The following is a 23568-nucleotide window of genomic DNA, read 5'->3' as shown; positions in this document are numbered from 1 at the left end:
AGTGTACACCCCACCGACTGGCATTATGAACCTCAGTTAGTGAGAAAGCAGTAGGAGACAAAACAATAAGGTTAAACCCTAACCACAAACATGAGAACTGTAAACATGAGAACAGTCATAGAACACCGAACAACAGAAACTGAATAACATGGGAGGGTGCTGTATCCCCCAATGAAGGCTCCGAGAAACAGATTTATGGTAAGCAACCAAAAATCCTGTTTTCTCTATCGCCTCTCATTGGGCACACAGGAACCATGGGACGTCCCAAAGCAGTCCCTGGGGTGGGAAAAATAGACTTCCATCAGGTCAGAGGACTCACCACTGCCACCTGCAAGATCCTTCTGCCTAGGCTGGCGTCCGCCGAAGCATAGGTATGGACCATGTAAAGTTTGGCGAACGTGTGGATGGAAGACCAGGTTGCCGCTTTGCAAAGCTGTAGGGCGGAAGCCCTGTGGTGAACCGCCCAGGAGGCACTGACTGCTCGGGTAGAGTGAGCCTTAATCCCGGGAGGGAGTACTCTTTTCTTGAACCGGTAAGCCTCCAAAATTGCCGATCTGATTCTGTGAGGAATAGTCACCTTGGAAGCCGGCAGGCCTCTACGCGTGCCATCAGGAATGACTAAAAGAGAATCCGTCTTCCGGAAAGCGGCCGTTCTAGCCAGGTAGATCCTCACTGCCCTGACAAGGTCCAGCTTGTTCAACGATCGCTCCAGAGGATGAGTCGGAGCTGGACAAAAGGAAGGTAGAATGATGTCCTCGTTGAGGTGGAAGGTAGAAACCACCTTAGGAAGGAAGGCGCAGGCCTGAGGACCACCTTGTCTTGGTGAATAACCAAGAATGGAGGTCGGCAAGAAAGGGCCGACAACTTGGAAACGCGGCGGATTGAAGTGATGGCCACAAGAAAGGCCACCTTTCAAGATAGAACAGACAGGGAAACTTCACTGAGAGGCTCAAAGGGGAAACCCCTCAGAACGTCCAGCACAAGAGTTAAATCCCATGAATCTACAGGGGCCCTGTAAGGAGGGACAGCGTGGGCTACTCCTTGAAGGAAGGTCTTAACCTGTGGCCGAAAAGCCAACGTCTTCTGAAAAAGGATGGAGAGCGCATAAACCTGGCCCGTTAGGGAACTAAGAGCCAGGCCCGAGTCCAGCCCTGACTGAAAGAAGGCCAGAATGGAAGGCAGGGAAAAGGACATGGGTAAAACGCGGTTAGACTCGGACCAACGGCAGTACGCCTTCCAAGTACGATAGTAGATCCTGGAAGACGAAGGTTTCCTAGCCTGGATCACAGTATGAATCACCCGGTTTGAAAGGCCGGACGCTCTTAGAACTGCGGTCTCAACAGCCACGCCGTCAAACTGAGCGACTGAGAATTCGGGTGGCAGATCGGACCCTGGGACAGCAGATCGGGTCTGTCTGGAAGGTGCCAGGGGGCATCCGCGAGAAGATTGACGATGTCCGCAAACCAAGATCTCCTGGGCCAATCCAGAGCGATCAGAATGACCGGCACCCCTTCCGCCTTGATCTTTTTCAACAGCTAAGGGAGCAAGGGAAGGGGTGAAAACAGATAGAGAAGCATGAACTGCGACCAAGGAATGGCCAGAGCGTCGATGCCCACTGCGAGAGGGTCGCGAGACCTGGAAACGAACCGAGGGACCTTCCTGTTCATTCGTGACGCCGTGAAGTCCACGTCCGGAGTCCCCCATCGAAGACCAATCTGATGGAAGACCTCCTGATGCAAGGACCATTCCCCTGCCGCGAGGCCCCTGTGGCTGAGGAAGTCGGTGGCCCAATTGTCAACATCGGGGATATGCACTGCGGATATCACCGGAACCATTGCCTCTGCCCAGAGGAGGATCTTGGATACTTCGGCCAAGGCCAGAGAACTCCGGGTCCCCCCCTGATGGTTGACATATGCCACTGCCGTGGCATTGTCCATCTGGATTCGGATTGGTAGACCCCTGAGAATCCTTTTCCAGTGACAAAGGGACAGAAAGATGACCCGAATCCCGAGGACATTGATCGGTAGAGTTGACTCCTGCGCCGACCAACGACCCTGAACAGTCAGGTGGCGAAACACAGCACCCCAGCTGAGCAGGCTGGCATCTGTTGTCACCACCTGCCAGTGAACTGGAAGGAAGGACCTGCCCTGGGAGATGAGGTGACGTCAGCCACCAGTTGAGGGACCGCTTGACCCTGGGAGAAAGTCAGATCAGACGATCCAGGGAGAAGACAAACCTGTCCCACTGTGACAGGATGGCCTGCTGAAGAGGTCTTGAGTGGAATTGGGCGAAGGGAATCGCTTCTAATGTGGCAACCATCCTCCCCAGAACCTTGGCCGATCGGAAGGAGGGAAGCCGAGGGCCCTGGAGAAAGCGAACTTCCCGACGAAGGATGTATCTCTTGTCTTCGGGAAGGAAGACTCTGGTCTGACGAGTGTCGAGGAGCATGCCAAGAAAAACGAGGCGCTGAGAAGGAATAAGGCAGGACTTCTTCCGGTTGACAAGCCACCCGAAACGGGCTAGGGTGTCTAGGAGGATGGACAGACTTTCGTGAGCCTGAGAAAAAGACGGGTCCTTGATGAGGATGTCGTCGAGGTATGGAAAGAGAACCAGGCCTCTGACCCCCAAGATGGCTATCAGCGCTGCCATGATCTTTGTGAAAACCCTGGGGGCGGTTGCGAGGCCGAACGGCAGGGCGACAAACTGAAAATGCTCCTGATGTACTGCAAAACGCAGGAATCTGTGATGTCTCGGGAAGATTGGGACATGGAGTGTCTCAGGCGAACCCTCTTGTTCAGCAATTTGAGATCCAGAATGGGACGAACCTTGCCGTCTTTTTTCGGTACCCCGAAAAGATTCGAATAGAACCCTGTGAACTGCTCTTTTTCTGGAACGGGAACGATTACCCCGGATTTGAGGAGGGAAGCGATGGCTGCAAAGAAACCCGGAACTAGAGCGGGGTCTCTTGGAGGGCGGGATTCGAAGAAAGGATCCCGGGGCTGAGAAATGAACTCTATTTTGTATCCTGAGGATACCACTTCCCTGACCCATGCGTCTTCCACTGAGATCCAGACGTCCCTGAAAAAGAGGAGACGGCCGCCCAGATTGGGAAGTGCGCTGGGGCCTTGCCGAAAGTCATGCGGAGGTGGATCGTCCAGTCCTAGACCTGGAAGATCTACCTTGGGAGTAGTGGGAACGCCAGGAAGGAGCAGGTCGAAAGGATACAGTCTTCTTCTCTTGACGAGCCTCCGGCCTCTGCTGCTGTTGGGAAAAGGAGTTTGACGCCGGGAAGCGACAAAAACACTGAAAGGACTGAAATTGCCACCTTGGAGGAGGCCGGCGAGATTTAGACTAGGGAAGAGGGGAGCTTGTGCCCCCAGTAGCGTCCATAATAATTTGGTCCAGCTTGGAACCGAAGAGATGAGATCCCTAAAAAGGCAGACTGGTAAGGGACTTCTTTGATGACAAATCCGCCTGCCAGGCCTTGCGCCAAACGGTACGACGGATGGCAAAAACATTACTAGACGCCTGAGCTGCACAAGATGCGGCGTCCAGGGAAGCAGAGACCAAGTATTCCCCAGCGTGAGAAATCTGAGTGGCAAGTTCCGCCAGCTGTTCTGGAGGAGCTCCGGCCAGAATGCCCCGACGTAGTTGTTTGGCCCATTTGGACATAGACTTGGAAACCCAGGTGGAAGCAAAGGCCGGGCATAGGGCAGACGCGGCTACTTCGAAGGCAGACTTAGCAAAGGACTCTATGAATTTATTGTTGGAATCTTTCAGAGACGCTCCGCCAGGCAGCGGAAGGACTGTGTTGGTGGAAATTCTGGAAACTGGCGGATCCACCGAGGGAGAAGTCCAGTTGTCGATGAGATCTGGGGAAAACAGATATAAGACGCCAAGACGCTTTCTTCTTTGAAAAAGTCTGGTCGGGTTCTCTCTTTCTCTGGTCAGAAGCTGATCGAACTCAGGATGAGGAGCGAAAACCTTGGAAGGTGCTTTTGACCGTCTAAACGAAACAGCTTGATCTGCGGGTTCCATAGAGGGATCTTTGATGCCACAAGTCTGGTTGATTGCTCCAATGAGACTCTGAACTATATCCCTCATGGTAGCGATTTGGTTCGAATCCAGCTCCAAATTATCCTTTGAAGGCGCATCAGAGAGAGCTTCGCCTGACTCAGGTGAGGAGGACCAGGAGGAAGTCCACCGCAGAGAAGGACCGTGTGGCGAGATGGAGCGAGAAGAGGACTCAGACCGGCGTTCCTGTCTGGATCGTTTGCGGCCTATAATGGGAGGCTCGGACGGAGGTTCCTGCGACCCGCTGGCTACTGCGGGGTCTGCAGGGGCAACCTATCAAGTACGGACACAAGGGTCTGGGACACCCGTGTTAGATCCGCTACCGATTGTGACAACGAGGAAACCCAGCCTGGGTTGGAGGCTTCGCTCTCAAGCGGAGCAATAGGGGAGCCTGAGTGGTGGGCATAATGGGGTTGCTGCAGGCCTGACAGAGTGGGGGAGGACTGACCTGAGGGAAGTTTGCAGTTACAAGACGAACACGCAAAGTGTTCGACTAAGGCAAAGGAAGTAGAGGAAGATGAAGTAGGAGGACGAGAGCGACCTCCTTTAGGATTAGACATGGTGAACAAAACCCTGAGTAATGCCAGAAGGTTGGGGGACAGGAGGGCAGGGGAGAGTTAGTCTGCAGAGCAGAGCTACTCACGGCAGATGAAGTGGTTCCAGACGGAATAAGCTGCCCAGCTTGTAGATGATCCCCCAGGGAAGATTCCTGCAGCGATCCAATCAAGATATCATCTGGAGGGCAGAAGGACGCCCAACTGTGCGTTGAAAAGGGGGCGAGCGTGTCGCTGAAATGCAACTCAGCAGCGCAAAGTAGAAGAAGGGGGCGGAGCTAGCCATGTGGGTCGGGAGCACCAAGATGGCGCCAGTGGGCAAGGAGTGATGGTTGGGCGGGAGAAAAGCCCACCCGAGGAAATAGGAAGTGGGCGGAGTCGCGTCGACGGAAGTAGGCCCCGGGAGAAGCCGGGGCCTAAATTAGAAGCCGGCGACCAACAAAGAGGGCCGCGGTACCGGCAGGGTGCGGGCGCCGGGAAAATGGCGCGGCTGCCTGCATGGCCGTCACGCAGATAGAGAAAGATGCGGCCGCAGCAAAAACAGCCCGGCTACCTGTAGGTCTGCTTCGCCGCTCAGAGCAAGGTGCACCCGCGAGAAAGGCAGTGCGGCTGCCTGGAACAGTACGGCCGCCTGGAACAATGAGGCCGCCAGGGAAAGCAACGTGGACGCCCACAAGGGCCCGAACGGAGCGAAGACACTCGCACCATATTTCCCCGCCCGCTGAAAACAATATTAAAGGAGATCCTAGAGACCCCCCATGATGAGGTAGGGGGAAAGTGGGATACTCACCTAAACATCCCACGCCGTCTATTACTAACCTCATACTGGGGAAGGTATCAGATGTCCAGGGAGCTGTGATGGACGTCCTCGTCTCCTCCAACCGACAGGCTCTGGTGGGCGAGTGGATGGGGGACGGAGCTAGGACCGAACTTCTAAAACCCGCTTGTGTACTAGGGTCATGGTCCTGCTGTCGGATCTATGAGTATACGTGGCAGTACACGCCGTACTCATAGTCCGTATTGTGGGACTACAGGTGTGGCTGTTCACCCTGTATCCCTCCGGAAAACCTGTAGAAAAAAACGACGCACATTGAGGTAGATAAGGGTCTAATGAAAGACCCATGTCCACCTCCTACTGACACTAAGCTAAACTGAGGTTCATAATGCCAGTCGGTGGGGTGTACACTGCAGAGGAGGAGCTACCTTTTTTGTGCATAGTGTCAGCCTCCTAGTGGCAGCAGCATACACCCCATGGTTCCTGTGAGAGGCGATAGAGAAATATCAGGCGTGCTCCAGTCGTCGCAGGAGAGGGTACGGGGAGGTATACTCCGCGTTCTCGCCTGTTGATGGTTCAGGGGAGAGCGGACCCTAGAAAAGGAATCTGTCGCTCCCTTCACTCCGTTAATTAAAAAATAAAAATTTACAGAAAAGTAAAAAATAAAATAGAAACGTTGGGGTCTGAGAACCAGACCCAAGTGCCTCCTACAGACACTAAGCAAGAACTGGTTGAATATTTCCCAGTGAGAGGGTGTATACTGCAGGGGAGGAGTTATCTTTCTGTGTTAACTTAGTGTCCTCCTAGTGGCAGCAGCATAACACCCATGGTCCTGTGTTCCCCAATGAGGCGTCGGAGAAAAAAAAATTGAGTAGTGCTTTAATGTGCAAACAACACAAGTTATATTGCTGAGCACTTAGTCAACACAATGCATGCGGCTCATGCCTAGCAGCGCTGGGGTCCTGGTTTCAAATCCCACCAAGGATAACATCTGCATGCAAGGGGTTTGTATGTTCTCTCCGTGTTCAGACATACTGATAGGGAATTTAGATTGTGCACCCAAATGGGGACATTGAATAAATGGATATGAGGGCACCACCTAATATTTAAGGGATCAATGTAGCACCCACTGTATACAGTGAGGAAAATAAGTATTTGACACACTGCCGATTTTGCAAGTTTTCCCACCTAAAAAAATACCTCTCCAGTTTTTGGATCTTAAGTATACTTCAACTGAGAGAAATAATCTAAAAATAAAAAACAGAAAATCACATCGTAAAATTTCTAAATAAAATATGCATTTAATGCAATAAAATGCAACTTATCACCTGCCAACCAGCAAGAATTCTGGCTCTCACAAACTTGTTTTTCTTTAAGAAGTCTTCCCCTACTCTGCACTCATTACCTGTATCAACTGCACCAGTTTGAACCATTTTAACCGTTTGTTCTTGTCAGACTAATCTGATCAGTTTCTATGAAGAGATAAGTTCCGGACTGGACCAAGGACACGCAGTGGCCGTGATGTATATGGACTTTTCATAAGCTTTTGATACGGTACCACACAAAAGATTGATACATAAAATGAGAATAGGGAAAATATGTGTAAGTGGGTTAAGCGCTGGTTCAGGGATAGGAAATAGTGATGAGCGAGTGTACGCTCGGGTGATCTCCGAGTATTTATGACTGCTCGGAGATTAAGTTTTCATCGCCTCAGTAACATGATAAACAGCTATTAGCCAGTTTGATTACATGTGGGAATTCCCAAGCAATCAGGCAACCCCCACATGTACTCAGCCTGGCTAATAGATGTAAATCATTCCGCTGCGGTGATGAAAACTAAATCTCTGAACACTAACAAATACTCGGAGGTCACCCGAGCAACGAGTACACTCGCTCATCACTAATAGGAAACAAAGGGTGGTAATTAATGGAGCACACTCGGACTGGGTCACAGTTAGCAGTGGGGTATCACAGGGGTCAGTATTGGGCCCTCTTCTTTTCAATATATTTATTAATGACCTTGTAGGGGGCATACAGAGCAGAATTTCAATATTTGCAGTTGACACTAAACTCTGCAGGGTAATCGATACAGAGGAGGACAATTTTATATTACAGAAGGATTTATGTAAGCTAGAAGCTTGGGCTGATAAATGGCAAATGTACTTTAATGGGGATAAATGTAAGGTCATGCACTTGGGTAGAGCAAATAATTATACATCTTATGTGCTTAACTGTAAAACACTGGGTGGACAACACACACATTTAGTGGCCAGTGTCAGGCAGCTACTACAAAGGCAAATAAAATAATGGGATGCATTAAAAGAGGCATAGATGCTCATGAGGAGAACATAATTTTACCTCTATACGAGTAACTTGTGCGACCACACTTAGAATACTGTGTACAGTTCTGGTCTCCGATGTTCAAGACAGACATAGCTAAACTAGAGCGGGTGCAGAGAAGAGCGACCAAGGTTATTAAAGGACTGGGAGTCTGCAATACCAAGATAGGTTATTACACTTGGGGCTATTTAGTTTGGAAAAACGAAGGCTATGGGGTGATCTTATTTTAATGTATAAATATATGAGGGGACAGTGCAGAGATCTTTCTAATGATCTTTTTACTCATAGACCTGAGACAGGGACAAGGGGGCATCCTCTACATCTGGAGGAAAGAAGGTTTAAGCATAATCACAGACGCAAATTCTTTACTGTAAGAGCAGTGAGACTATGGAACTCTCTGCCGTATGATGTTGTAATGAGTGATTCCCTACTAAATTTAAGAGGGGACTGGATGCCTTTCTTGAAAAGTATAAATGTTACAGGTTATGTATACTAGATTCCTTGATAGGGCGTTGATCCAGGGAACTAGTCTGATTGTCTTATGTGGAGTCGGGAAGGAATTTTTTTCCCCAATGTGAAGCTTACTGTTTGCCACATGGATTATTTTTTTGCCTTCCTCTGGATCAACATGTTAGGGCATGTTAGGTTAGGCCATAAGTTGAACTGGACTTAAAGTCTTCCTTCAACCTTAATAACTATGTTACTATGTTAATAACTATATTACCTGTATAAAAGACACCTGTCCACACACACACTCCAACCTCTCCACCATGGCCACAACCAAAGAGCTGTCTAAGGACACCAGGGACATAATTGTAGACTTGCACAAGGCTGGGATAGGCTACAGGACAATAGGCAAACAGCTTGGCGAGAAGGCAATAACTGTTGGCACAATTATTGGAAAATGGAAGAAACAAAAGATGACCGTCAATCTTCTTCAGTCTGGGTTCTATGCAAGATCTCCCCTTGTGGAGTAAGGATGATTCTGAGAAAGGTCAGGAATCAGCCCAAAACTACATGGGAGGACCTGGTCAATGATGTGAAGAGAGCTGGGACCATAGTCTCAAACATTACCATCAGTAACACAATATGCCGTTATGGATTAAAATACTGCAGGGCAAGCAAGGCCCCCTTGCTCTCACCAGCGCATGTCCAGGCCAGTTTGAAGTTTGCCAGTGACCATCTGAATGATCTTGAGGAGGCATGGGAGAAGGTCATGTGGTCAGATGAGACCAAAATAGACCTTTTTGGTATCACCTCCACTCGCCGTGTTTGGAGGAAGAAGGAGGAGTACAACCCCAAGAAGACCGTCCCAACCGTGAAGCCTGGTTGGGGAAACCTCATACTTTGGTAGTGATTTTCTGTAAAACAGCACCGTATTGAAGAGAGGATGGATAGGGTCATATATTGTGAGATTTTGGCCAACAACCTCCTTCCCTCAGAAAGAGCATTGAAGATGGGCTGTTGCTGGATCTTCCTGTATGACTGACCAAAAACACACAGCAAGGGCAACTAAGTGGCTCCATAAGGGTATGTGCACACGTTGCGGATTCCATTGCGGATTTTTCCACGTTGATTCTGCAGAATCCGCAGGTAAAATGACCTGCGGATTTTGTGCGGATTCCTATAAAGGAATAGGTGTAAAACGCTGCGGAATCCACACAAAGAATTGACGTGCTGCGGAAAATAAACCGCTGCGAATGTTGCGCAGCATGTGCACTGCGGATTTGGTTTTCCATAGGTTTACATGGTACTTGTACACCGCATGCCGAATCCGCAACGTGTGCACATACCCTTAGAAGCATCTCAAGGTCCTGGAGTGACGTACCCAGTCTCCAAGCCTGAACCCAATAGAAAATCCTCCAGCCCCGAAACCTGAAAGATCTGGAGAAAATCTGTATGAGCCAAAATCCCTGCTGCAGTGTGTGCAAACTTGGTGAATAACTACAGGAAACGCCTGACCTCTGTAATTGCAAACAAAAGTTTCTTTACCTAATATTAAGTTGTTTTTCTATTGTATCAAATACATATTTCATGCAATAAAATGCAAATTAGTTATGTAAAAATCATACAATGTGATTCTCTGGATTTTTTTTTCACTCTGTCTCACAGTTGAAGTGTACCTATGATAAAAATTACAGCCCTCTCCATGCCTCATATGTGTTAACGCATGCGTGATAGACGATGCACATAGACTAATTCAGATACGGTATCCGTGTGCGCAGGCCAACGCATGCGTAGTCAGCAGTTCTAGACGCTGACCACTCCTGGCACCAATCAACACCTTACTGGTAAACTTCTTAATACATGTGTTATGTATTTCATTTGATTTGTGCGTATAGAAAAGGTGACACCAGTTGGTACATTTACTCATTCTTATCCCTGAGGAAGCCACAACAGGTTTGACGATACGTGTGGCATCACTATACCTCATTTATATTCCTTGCCATTATCAAATGTCCTCATGCATTAGGGCTGCTGTGCCGATATCTGGCATTCACTTGGCTGGTATTATATACCATTTTTTCTTTGCAGCTTAGATCTACCTAGCTTTGATAACTATTGTGTTTTTCTTTCAAGCTTTAAAAAGGGATAGAAAGTATTTCTCAGTACCTTATGTTTATATTGTGGGTATTGCAGCTCCTGCGCATATTGTTACTTATTCACTTGAATAGATACCTTGTATATTATCTGGCTGGCAAATGAGGTTAAGTGGTAGACTTATTATACTCTGCCACCTATGTGCATATAAGTTTGGGCGTTTAGCCTTTTTAATTGCTTTTAATGTTTTCTGTACTGTAGTAGTGTGACATTTACCGTATTTTTCAGACTATAAGACGCACTTTTTTCCTCGGAAAATGGGGGGGGGGGGGGGGAAAGCATCTTATAGTCCGAATGTCCCTAAACTGGCTGTGGTGGGGAGGTAGGGGAGCACCAGCAGCAGAACAGCGGGTCACAGGAGGCTGGCTGCTGCGGCTAACTCCTGTGCCCACTGCTAAAGAGAAATGAATACTCACTCTATTCCACCCCCATGGGCGTGGGAAGGAGTGAACATTCATCTCTCTTTAATAGCGCACAGAGTGTTAGCCGCAGCCTCCTTGCAGCTGCCAGGCGTTGGAGTGTGCTGGCTACTTAAGGCAATGAATAGTCACTGCATTCCATAAGGATGGGTCCCTGCGCACCAGTATAAGGATGGGGCCATGCATACCAGGACAGAGATGGGGGCCATGCATACCAGGACTGACCATATTTTTGCTTTTTCCCAATTTCCTCCTCTAAAACCAAGGTGCATCTTTTAGTCGGCAAAATACAGTATATCGATATTAATAAAGTTGATATTTTTATTTGGTGATCTTCTGGCACTTGCACACTTCTTTCTCCCCTTTTTTCTGCTTTGACAATGTGGACAGTGCCGATAAACTCTGTAGGGCGCTGTGGGTTTAATGGCGCTATATAAGGGAGTAAAATAAATAATACATAGTATGGTGGTCACCATCTAGTGATACTTACGTGTGCAACTTCTTGACTGCTTCCTTTCACATGAAGAGAGTGATGTGCCACATTCGCTAAATGTCTAGAAAAAAAATAGACAGTATTTAGTGTAGATAAATATGTGATAATATATTAATCACTTAAAGCAAAGCGGTCATCAAGATGTTGCTTTGCAAACTACAGACATTGTCAGTTTGGCGCTGTTATACTGATTAAAATGATGCCTCGGTTGAAGAAATCAGTCTTGTGGTTCTTGTGTGTTAGACGTTTTCAGTTAATGAGATGCTCGTGCTCCGGGTTGGAAAGTGGGCGGCAATTTTTTTTGTGCTCTGGCCTCATCATCATCATCATTGTGGCTTAAATGAAAGGTCACTGAACCTTCAGTGACATGCCTTCTACCTTATATACTGCACATGCACAGTTAAAATTGTGGTGTTAAAAAAAATTAAATAAATAAAAATATGTTACTCAAGCAAAATGGCGCCGGCGCATGAACAGTAGCATCTATCACTTGCTGATAGATGCTACTGTGCATGCGCCATTTTTCTGGAGCCAATTTTTGTTTTCCTACAACAAAATGCAGGTGGGGCATGTGCAGTAGCATCTATCGGCAAGTGATAGATGCTACTGTGAATACGCTGCCATTTTGCCAGAGCTACATTTTTTCTTTTAAATACAAGTGCAAGTATTTAAAATAGGAAGTGCCACACTATTCCCCTACATGTGGACGCTAACTGCGGTTTGGGCACACTGTGGGGTTCAGAACAAAGGGAAACATTTGTATTTGAGAGTGCAAATACCACTGGGTATTATTTGGGGGAGAGTAGCCATGTCACTTTTCCAGAGTCTTTGTGCTATCTGGCACATGGAAGCCTCCTCTCTATTGTCAGATGGTAGACCTGGGTGTTTTTGAGCAATTATTTGAAGTTTTTATCCGTAGCATTTTGTGGCGCACAACTTTTAAGGATCAGTTCACATTTATACTTCACTCTCAGCTGAGGACTTACATTTGGGTTTCCATCTAAATCCTCAAAAAAGAAGAGTGAGATGTAAACCGATGTAATCATTTATTATCATAAGACAGATGGAGTCACTTTGGACTGGCCTTTGTTCCAGCAGTGTCCCATCTTTTTAGGCATGCACACAATGTGGTCAACCACACTTACGTGTGCTAAAAAGACAGACATCGCTGGTACCGTGGCCAGAGTCCAAAGTGACTCAACCTACCTCATTATAGTAAAAGGTTCAACCAGGGATTTCCTTTTAATCATGTTTTTGGAGGGTGTAGACAGAAGTGTTCAAAGTAGAACACAGGATAAATGTGAACTGAACAATATATTAGTTTCTCAAACGTAACGATGACCAAATAAACAACAATTCAAGAATGGTTTTTTATTTCTTTTTTTACTATGTTCACAGCGTAGAATATGTGATAACAGGACTCTATTCTTCGGGTTAGTACAATTACATCAATACCAGAGTTATATAGTTTTTTAGGCTTTGCCACTTTTGTCCACTAAAAACTTTAATAAAAAAATTAATATTTATTTTCACTATATCTTGAGAGCTATAACTTATTCTTCTACTGACAGAGCTGTGTAAGACCTTGTTTTCTGTAACATGAGTTAACATTCTTATTGGTACCATTTTGGGATACATAATTTACATTTACTGTAATGTATTCAGATTTTTCAAACCAAGTATTAACAAAACCCAGCCATTCAAGAATTTTTATTTATTTTTCTACGATGTTCACCATGTAATAAAATTCATAATATGGCTTTGTTCTTCAGGTCAGTACGATTGCAATGGTAACAGATTTATAGATTAAAATTTTAGGAAGTTGGACTAAAAAAAAGAAGAAAAAAAAAGAACAAACTAACATGCAGACATTCTATGATCTTTACAAGACTAGAAGGAAGGAAAACAATTTGCTTTGTGGTGTGTTTTTCACTGTTTATACACTTGCCTCTGTGTAGGTGCACGGAAGTCAGTGTGCCAATTGTATTCGTGTAAATCTTGGATATATCACCTGCAGCATTATCTGCTTAGAAATGTGTACGGTGCAAAAGAAATCGGTACTAACCCAAGACCCATGAGGTAAGCAACCAAATATCTTGGTTGAAGTTCCTTCAGCGTTTTGTGTATTACTTCATCATATCTGTATAACAAGGGGGTAGAAAATGTATATTAAACCATGACGTGTCTATACACAGAACTAGTTAGTTGCATTGCTTAACCCCTTAGTGACAAAACCATATTGACATTAATGACCAAGCCACTTTTTACAATTCTGACCAGTGTCACTTTATGAGGTTATAACTCGGGCACGCCTCAATGGATCCCACTGGTTCAAAGAGACTGTTTTTTTGTGACATATTGTACTTCATGTTAGTGGTAAAATTTCTTTGACATAACTTGTGTGTATTTATGAAAAAATGGAAATTAGCAAAAATGTAGAAAACAGTGCAATTTTCAAACTTTTAATTTTTATGCCCTTAAGTCAGAGAGATATGTCACACACAATAGTTCATTAATAACATTTCCTACATGTCAACTTTACATCAGCGCAGTTTTGAAATCAATTTTTTATCGTTCAGAAGTTATAAGGGTTAAAAGTTGACCAGTGAGTTCTAATTTTTCCCAAAAAATTTACAAAATCTTTTTTTTTTTTTAGGGACCACCTCACCTTTGAAGTGACTTTGGGGGTTCAATATGACAGAACTAACTCCAACCCTAAGACAGCCCTACCCCAACCTTAAACCCCAACAATAAAACACAACCCTAACCCTGACACAACCATAACCACAGCCCTAACCCCATCCAATCCCATACCCTAACTGCAAAGACTGGAATTTTTTTTTTTTTTATTATTATTTTAATCTAACTAAGGGTGTGACTAATTGAAAGTGTAAATTTGAGCTTTTTATTCACTATGTCTGAAGCTCTCCTCTGCATAATACAAATAACTGGCAATATCCCGCTAAACAATAGAGCTGTAGTCACCAGAAAACAAAAATTCTCACATTTTCCCATGAATCATTGATGGAATTAATCCCTTAGCGACCGCCGATACGCCTTTTAACGGCGGCCGCTAAGGGTACTTAAACCACAGCGCCGTTAATTAACGGCGCTGTGGAAAAAGTCCATAGCGCCCCCCAGAGGCCGATTTTCTCCGGGGTCTCGGCTGACGAGGGTAGCCGAGACCCCAGAGAACATGATTCGGGGGGTTTTTAACCCACCCCGCATTTGCGATCGCCGGTAATTAACCGTTTACCGGCGATCGCAAAAAAAAAAAAAAAAACGCGATCTCTTTTTAATTTCTCTGTCCTCCGATGTGATCGCACATCGGAGGACAGAGAAAAGGGGTCCCAGGTGGCCCCCCAATACTCACCTAGCTCCCCCGATGCTCCTCGTGTCTCCCGGTGGGCGCCGCCATCTTCAAAATGGCGGGCGCATGCCCAGTGCGCCCGCTGGCCGGCACCGGGAGAATCTTTGGGGTCTCGGCTGCCGGGGGTAGCAGAGACCCCAAAGAGCATGATCGCGGTCGGTATTACCGACCCCTGTTTTGCGATCGCCGGTAATTAACTGTTTACCGGCGACCGCAAAAAAAAAAAAAAAAAGTAAAGTGTAATTCTCTGTCCTCTGATGTGATCGCACATCAGAGGACAGAGAAATAGGGGGATTCGGGGACCCTAGCATACTCACCTAGGTCCCTGGATCCTCTTGCTGCTCCTCCTGGCCGCCGGCAGAAGAACATGGCGGACGCATGCCCAGTGTGCCCGCCATCTGTCTCCATCTGCCGGCCGGCAGGAGAACAGCAGTTGGGGCTAAAATTAGGGTTAGGGTTAGGGTTAGGGCAAGGGGTAGGGTTAGGGCTAGGGTTGGGGCTAAATTTAGGGTTAGGGTTGGGGCTAAATTTAGGGTTAGGCTTTTTTCACACTTACGTCGGTACGGGGCCGTCGCAATGCGTCGGCCCGACATACCGACGCACGTTGTGAAAATTGTGCACAACGTGGGCAGCAGCTGTAGTTTTTCAACGCATCCGCTGCCCAATCTATGTCCTGGGGAGGAGGGGGCGGAGTTACGGCCACGCATGCGCGGTCAGAAATGGCGGATGCGACGTACAAAAAAACGTTTCATTTGTGCCGACGCTCCACCAAAACACAACTGATCCAGTGCACGACGGACGCGACGTGTGGCCATCCCTCACGATCCGTCGGCAATACAAGTCTATGGGCAAAAAACGCATCCTGCGGGCACATTTGCAGGATCCGTTTCTTGTCCAAAACGACGGATTGCGACGGAATGCCAAACGACGCAAGTGTGAAAGTAGCCTTAGGGCTAGGGTTAGGGTTGGGGCTAAAGTTAGGGTTAGAGCTGGGATTAGGGTTAGGGTTTGGATTAGGGTTGGTATTAGGGTTAGCATTAGGGTTACGCTTGGGATTAGGGTTAGGTTTGGGATTAGGGTTAAGGTTAGGGTTGTGATTAGGGGTGTATTGGGATTAGGGTTAGGTTTGAGGTTAGGGTTGAGATTAGGATTAGGGGTGTGTTGGATTTTGGGTTTTGATTAGGGTTATGGTTAGGGTTGACATTAGGGTTGTTTTGGGGTAAGGGTTGTGATTATGGTTAGGGTTAGTGATTAGGATTATGGATCAGGTTGGGATTAGGGTTAGGGGTGTGTTGGGGTTAGGGTTGGAGCTAGAATTGGGGGGTTTCCACTGTTTAGGTACATCAGGGGGTCTCCAAACACGACAGCCAATTTTGCGCTCAAAAAGTCAAATGGTGCTCCCTCCCTTCTGAGCTCTGCCGTGCGCCCAAACAGTGGGTTACCCCCACATATGGGGCATCAGCGTACTCGGGATAAATTGGACAACAACTTCTGGGGTCCAATTTCTCTTGTTACCCTTGTGAAAATAAAAACTTGGGGGCTACAATATCTTGTTTGTGGAAAAAAAAAATATTTTTTATTTTCACGACTCTGCATTCTAAACTTCTGTGAAGCACTTGGGCATTCAAAGTTCTCACCACACATCTAGATAAGTTCCTTGGGGGGTCTAGTTTCCAAAATGGGGTCACTTGTGGGGGGTTACTACAGTTTAGGTACATCAGGGGCTCTGCAATCGCAACATAATGCCCACAGACCATTCTATCAAAGTCTGCATTCCAAAAAGGCGCTCCTTCCCTTCCGAGCTCTGCCGTGCGCCCAAACAGTGGTTTACCCCCACATATGGCGCATCAGCGTACTCGGGATAAATTGGACAACAACTATTGCAGTCCAATTTCTCTTGTTACCCTTGTGAAAATAAAAACTTGGGGGCTACAATATCTTTTTTGTGGAAAAAAAAAATATTTTTTATTTTCACGACTCTGCATTCTAAACTTCTGTGAAGCACATGGGGGTTCAAAGTGCTCGCCACACATCTAGATAAGTTCCTTAAGGGGTCTAGTTTCCAAAATGGTGTCACTTGTGGGGGTTTCCACTGTTTAGGCACATCAGGGGCTCTCCAAACGCAACATGGCGTCCAATCAATTCCAGCCAATTCAACATTGAAAAAGTAAAACGGCGCTCCTTCACTTCCAAGCTCTGCGGTGCGCCCAAACAGTGGTTTACCCTCACATATGGGGTATCGACGTATTCAGGAGAAATCGCACAACAACTTTTGTGGTCTAATTTCTCCTGTTACCCTTGTGAAAATAAGAATTTGTGGGCGAAAAGATCATTTCTGTGTAAACAAAAGCGATTTTTTATTTTCACGGCTCTACGTTATAAACTTCTGTGAAGCACTTGGGGGTTCAAAGTGCTCACCACACATCTAGATAAGTTCCTTAAGGGGTCTAGTTTCCAAAATGGTGTCACTTGTGGGGAGTTTCCACTGTTTAGGCACATCAGGGGCTCTCTAAACGTGACATGGCGTCCGATCTCAATTCCAGCCAATTCTGCATTGAAAAAGTCAAACGGCGCTCCTTCACTTCTAAGTTCTACGGTGCGCCCTAACAGTGGTTTACCCCCACATATGGGGTATTGGCGTATTCAGGAGAAATTGCATAACAAAATTTATGGTTACATTTCTGTTTTTACACTTGTGAAAATAATAAAAATGGTTCTGAATTAAGATGTTTGCAAAAAAAAGTTAAATGTTCATTTTTTCCTTCCACATTGTTTCAGTTCCTGTGAAGCACGTAAAGGGTTAATAAACTTCTTGAATGTGGTTTTGAGAACCTTGAGGGGTGTAGTTTTTAGAATGGTGTCACACTTCATTATTTTCTATCATATAGACCCCTCAAAATGACTTCAAATGTGATGTGGTCCCTAAAAAAAAATGGTGTTGTAAAAATGAGAAATTGCTGGTCAACTTTTAACACTTATAACTCCCTAACAAAAAAAAAATTTGTTTCCAAAATTGTGCTGATGTAAAGTAGACATGTGGGAAATGTTATTTATTAACTATTTTTCGTGACATATCTCTCTGATTTAAGGGCATAAAAATACAAAGTTTGAAAATTGCAAAATTTTAAAAATTTTCGCCATATTTCCGTTCTTTTCATAAATAATTGCAAGTAATATCGAAGAAATGTTACCACTAACATGAAGTACAATATGTCACGAAAAAACAATCTCAGAATCAGCGGGATCCGTTGAAGCGTTCCAGAGTTATAACCTCATAAAGTGACAGTGGTCAGAATTGCAAAAATTGGCCTGGTCATTAAGTACCAAATTGGCTCTGTCACTAAGGGGTTAAAGGAGTTGATCATTTTTCAAATGTTATTTTAGACAAGACAAATAATAGACTGGCAAACAAATCTATTATTTGGCTTATCTAAAATAACATATTTGAAAAATGATCAATTCCTTCAACTCCGAGTGATCAGTTACAAGATGTGTTAATTACTACTATCCTGCTCCAAAAGTATGAAACGTCTAGCTGAGAGGTTGTTGGTCCTTCAGCCTTAACTGTAAGGGTATGTGCACACATTCAAAGGGGATTTTGTGGAAACCACAAAGAAAACGACAGCAAAAAGCGGAATGTAATAAATATTAAATAAACCTTTATTGATGTACATAACATACAAAAACCGATAAAATACGGATCAAAACACGGGACCAAGTGAGAATGGCAAGACACATGGTTTCCACAAAATCCCCTTTGCATGTTTGTGTTACGACTAGGAACATTTTAGTCCGGCCAGCACACATTTGTGCATATATATGTATATTACCCACGGGATGTGGCCATTTAATACCGTTCTCTTTATTATGTGCACACATTGCGGATTCTCTGCGGATCCGAAGCGTTTTTTTGCGGTGCAGAAACGCTGCAGATCCGCAATTGATTTACAGTTCAATGTAAATCAATGAGAAAAAAAAAAAAGCTGTGCACACGTTGCGGAAAATCCGGTGCGGAAACGCTGCGGTTTAAAAGAAGTAGCATGTCACTTCTTTTTTGTGGATCTGCAGCGTTTTTGTACCCATTCCATTATAGAAACCCCAGGGGTAAAAAACGCAGTAAATCCGCAAAAAACCCGCAGCAAAACAGCACAAAAAACACTGCGGAACCGCACAAAAAACGCAGCTGCGTTTTCTGCCAGGAGAGGCAGAATCCGCACCAGAAATTCCTAAGCCTAATCCGCAACGTGTGCACATAGCCAGAGTGTTCAAAAGGCAACTGAGAAGAAATGGAAGACAAATATTTGCAAGGAAAGTACATTGAAGCAAAGAGAAAACCAGATTAGTTTTACATTAAGACCATTTTCTGATCTGACTTGGGGAATATTCACGTAACAGTATTTCTCAGCAAACGGACCAACAAAATTGTATTGATCTACTTGCACATTTAAGGTATTTTTTTAAATAAACAATTTCTATTTTCCATTACACTTAATGCATCAATTCAAATGCTATTCATAACTGGTTTGTAGATCAGACTCAGCCATGCATGTGTTTCAATGTGTTAAATCGGATGAAGGTGAACACAGAAATGGACAGTTGTGGGGATGTTCCCCTGTTAATGTAGGGTGGCACTAAAAAATGAAGGCCAATTACCTGAGAAGATGCTTAACGGTGGAAATGGCAGAAGGTTCCTGCAGACAAGAAACACTGAAGTCTTCTTCCTCTCTAGTAGTCCACAGAGTAAGTAAGCTGTTAACAGCAAGTATAAGGAACGGGTCAGCACACTCAAGAGATTGCTGCACTCATCAGTTTACATTGCTTTAAAAAGACTCCATTAATAGAAGAAACCTGAATATGGCGCTGTCTTTGTAGTCCAGAGAGGTGGTGAGTTCTCCTTCAATGGAAGTCTTGAAACAGAAGCTGGATGGACATCTGTCTGAAACGGTTTAGTGCAGAGGCGTATATGGGGTGGGGGGCAGAGGGGCATGTGCCCAGAACGCATGCCGGCAAGGGGGCACAGTCGAGCCGTGTAATACGGCGGTCCGAAGTGTGTCCCCTGTGCCGACAGCCAGTACAGAGAAATTGAAGTGTGCCGGTTCCCAGAGATCAATTGTACTCGCGACAGGAGTACAATTGAAGCTCTGCCCGCCGGGTCAGTGACACCAGCAGTGTGATCATGTCATGTGATCACACTGCTGATGTCACTCGCCATAGCTGCAGAGGCGCAGATTGGTAGTAAGTACTCCACGTTAGTGGAGCTGAAGATGCCGAAGGTATGCGGGGTGTATTTACTACTTGGAGGGGTGCCTCACTCAAGGGGGTGTATTTACTGGGTGTGGGTGGTGTTTACTGGAGGTGGTAACTTACTGTGTGTATGTGTGGTTGTATTTAGTGTGTTTGGGGGTATTTACTGGGTGTGGATGGTGAATTTTCTGTGTGTGTGAGGGGGTATTTAGTGTGTGTGTGTGTGTGTGTGTGTGTGGTATTTACTGCGTGTGCATATGGGGGGTATTTACTGTGTGAATGGTGCATTTTCTGTGTGTGTGGTATTTACTGCGTGTGTGGGGGTATTTACTGTGTAGGGGAGATTTACTGTAACAAGGCTGAAGGAGATTTCCTGTAAGGTATTTAGTGTAACGGGGATGATTTGAAGACAAGTTTGGGAAGCAAGGAAGGGACAATATGAGGAGGAAGGTATGAGGTGGGGGGCATGTATGGGGGATGGGTGCAGACAGTATGAGGAGCGAGGGGGAAATGGGAGCGAGGGAGATGGGTGCGGACAGAGTATGGGAAATTGGAGGGATGTGTGAGGAGGCAGTATGGAGAGTGAGGGGGTAAATGTATGAGCAGGGAAGGGGAAACATGTGAGGAAACTTATGGGGAATAGTGCAAGGAGACAGTATGGGGTGAAAAAAAGTCCAAGTGGCACAAAAGAGACTGAGTAGTGTGGGGGAACTGTGTAAGGGCACAGCCAGGAGTTGACAGTATACCAAGGAGGGGGGAGTGTGATGAGGGGGCACAGTTTAGAGACTGGGCCCTATAGGGGGCACTCAGTGTGAGAGAACAGTGTGAAGAGGTGGGCCCAGTATGGAAAGGAGTGGAAAATGTGGAGAGCATGTACCATAAGAGGGACATCGCGAGGTCATATTTTGTGCAGGGAATATAGTGAGGGGCAATTATTCAGGGGCTCAGTGTAGGGCAGATAATTTTATTTGGGAGCATTATAATGACACTGCTATCTTTAAGGGCGTCATGTGGGGATATGATGCAGAAGACCAGAGAAGATGGCAGTCTGCAGAGAGAGGGTGTGGATGAGAAAACTCATGAAGTCTGGACAAGATGAAGAAGGAACGAAATAACAACTCCAGAGACAACATCATCTGTAAGGAACCTGGATGTAAATGTTATTTTGTGATACTGACTAATTCTCATATTTTTATTTGTTAGGAATAATAAAGGGGTTGTCCAAGTTTGTGATGAGTCTGCAGTCATTCTATGTTCTCACAGTGCGCACTGCACGCTGTCAGGATTTTCTGGTGTCGGTGATTTGAATACATGTGGTGACGTGCTCACTAGACATGCGTGGCCTCAGTCAATGAAAATGAATTGAGCGAGGCCGGGCACGTCTAGTCAGAATGTGTCCAGAAGTTTATAAATCACATACAGTACTTGTGTAGGGGAGAATCCTAAAAGTGTGCAGTGCATGCGCTGTGAGAATTCAAAAACCTGCAGCCACCTATAGTGACTGCAGACTTTCATCTCAAACGTGGACACACCCTTTAATTATAAAATGAAGCCCTGTAGCCAGTCCTAACCGCCTGAAATATCCTCACTGCCAGGATTCAGCAGTCATCTCATGGCCGCTATACTCATGCGATTTTCATATTTACGCCGTTACATGACAAGGAGCTTCTCTTCTGCTTCTCTCAGTTTTTCACTGAACACTGAATTAGTGTTCATCCTAGAGCAGCTTGTCGGCACGTGACTAAGTGTGCAAATCGCATATGTGCTGGGGGCGGCACAAACATGAACTCTCACCACAGGTGCCAGAAAACCAAGGAACACCTCTGGTTTAGTGAATCCTGCGCTGGCATTGAGCAGGGGTTGGACACAATGACCCTGGAGGTCCCTTCCAACTCTAACATTATATGATATCATAGAGTGACTTATAGCCCAAGGCCAGACAACCCCTTAAACTCCATTGGCATAGAAGAGTATGTTCTTGAGGTGTTTTTTGGGGGGGTTTTTTAAATGGTGAAAAAAGTCATGTTTTCAAGCTGAAGACTCTTCAGGAAATCTTTTTCCCTTGAAGTTTTGTAAAGCTGAAGAGTTTATTTTAGCATAATCTTAGTAATTTAAAGAGCACTTTTTCGGCATCCTTTAAAGTTTTTTCAGCATTTTTGCTCATCTTTTACTAGCATTTTTCTTTTTTTTAACCAAATCAAATTTTTATTGTAGAAAAGATTTACAATAATAACAGAGAAAAACAGCGAAAGGGGAATTAAGAGGGGAATACCACCATTAACAGTTTACAGAAGTGTGGTAACAATAGTAATACCTGAGATACACATGAGTACATTATTATAAACAGCATTAAACATAAGGCAATACTTCTAACTTGAAGGCCTGGGCAGGAGAGCGCTGGGTAATGACATCAGAGGAGAGGTAATCCAAGGATCCCAACAGGTGAGGACCTTATTCTTTTTGGAAAGGGAGCCAGCTGTGATCAGTTCATAGCTTAAGTGTAGGTTGACTCTCGCAATTAGTTCAGTTTTGGAGGGAACTATAAGGGATTTCCAATATTTTGTGATACAGTATCTCGCTGCAATAAGGATGTTAGAGATTATAGGTTGGAGGGGCTTGGGGAGGGTCAAAAGCGAAATCCCCAAAACAGCTAATGGGCCAGTTAAGTCGAAAGGGAGATGGGTGACCTCTGATTTTACTAGCATTTTTCAATCCTTTTTTTTGTAAACATGAAGAATATGCTAGTGTTTTTTTGAAGAAAGAATGCTGACAAAGTGCTCAAAAAGATGCCGACCATTTGAACAGCAAGTCTTTTTTACATAAAAAGGTATGAACGTAATAAATTCTAGCATTTTCTGTGTGCTTTTTTTGATTGGGCCCGCTCCATCCTGCCTGAAAAAAAAAAAGTTGTGTGCATATACACTAATGGGTTCCACTCTAGGGGGCCTTAATTTTAATGAGAAGAATAACACAATGTGTAATTTGCTATGGAAGCACAGCACTGAGCCTCTAACACAAAAGTGAACACAGCCCCATACCAAACCTTTTTGTAACGCTCAAACACACACATATATATATATAGCTGAGTGTATGTATGTATGTGTGCGAGTATGTATCAAGCCACGACCACCCCGCAAAGCCAAACTCACTCCACATGCAAGGCCCCATCAACACGGCCCACGTTAGCGCACATGGGCGGAGACACATTCACCTCGAAAGCCACCCTGCAAAACTCACCGGCTGTGATGTCCCAGCCGCTGCGAGTATCAGTGTACGGCAGGCACAGGCCATATCTAGCTCCATCGTGTCTAGAATGGAGTTGCTCCTGTGAGGCATGACGTCAAGGGAAAAGGAGGAGCCTCATGGATTACACCGATGTGCTCATAACAGGAAGTTGCTGTGCTTGTGTGAGGGGAAGAGAGGAGTGAGGGGAAAATAGTGGAGTGAGAGGAAAATGAGAGGAGTGAGGGGAAAATGAGATGTGTGAGGGGAAAATTAGATGAGTGAGGGGAAAATGAGAGGAGTGAGGGGAAAATGAGAGGAGTGAGGGGAAAATGAGATGTAGTGGAAAATGAGAGGAATGTGGGTAAAATAGTGGAGTGACAGGTGTGAGGTCAAAATGACAGGTGTGAGGTCAAAATGACCGGTGTGAGGGTGAAACTGAAAGCAGTGTGGGGGGGGAAACAGAGGAGTGAGGG

General features: G+C 45.5%; 1 protein-coding gene across 1 annotated transcript in view; it reads right to left on the bottom strand.

Annotated features, from left to right (window-relative positions):
- The window catches only part of RARS2 (arginyl-tRNA synthetase 2, mitochondrial), a 95195-nt gene that overhangs the window by 16668 nt on the left and 54959 nt on the right, over positions 1 to 23568 (bottom strand). The window contains exons 17-19 of the mRNA XM_069726388.1: positions 19280 to 19375; positions 13322 to 13396; positions 11254 to 11317 (exon numbers count right to left, since the gene is read on the bottom strand). Of these exons, the coding sequence (XP_069582489.1) occupies positions 11254 to 11317; positions 13322 to 13396; positions 19280 to 19375 (235 nt within the window). The remainder of the gene's footprint in view (positions 1 to 11253; positions 11318 to 13321; positions 13397 to 19279; positions 19376 to 23568) is intronic.

This window comes from Ranitomeya imitator, chromosome 5 (genome assembly GCF_032444005.1).
Source record: "Ranitomeya imitator isolate aRanImi1 chromosome 5, aRanImi1.pri, whole genome shotgun sequence".
NCBI classification, from domain to species: Eukaryota; Metazoa; Chordata; class Amphibia; order Anura; family Dendrobatidae; genus Ranitomeya; species Ranitomeya imitator.
This window is presented reverse-complemented; position numbering and strand designations above follow the sequence as displayed.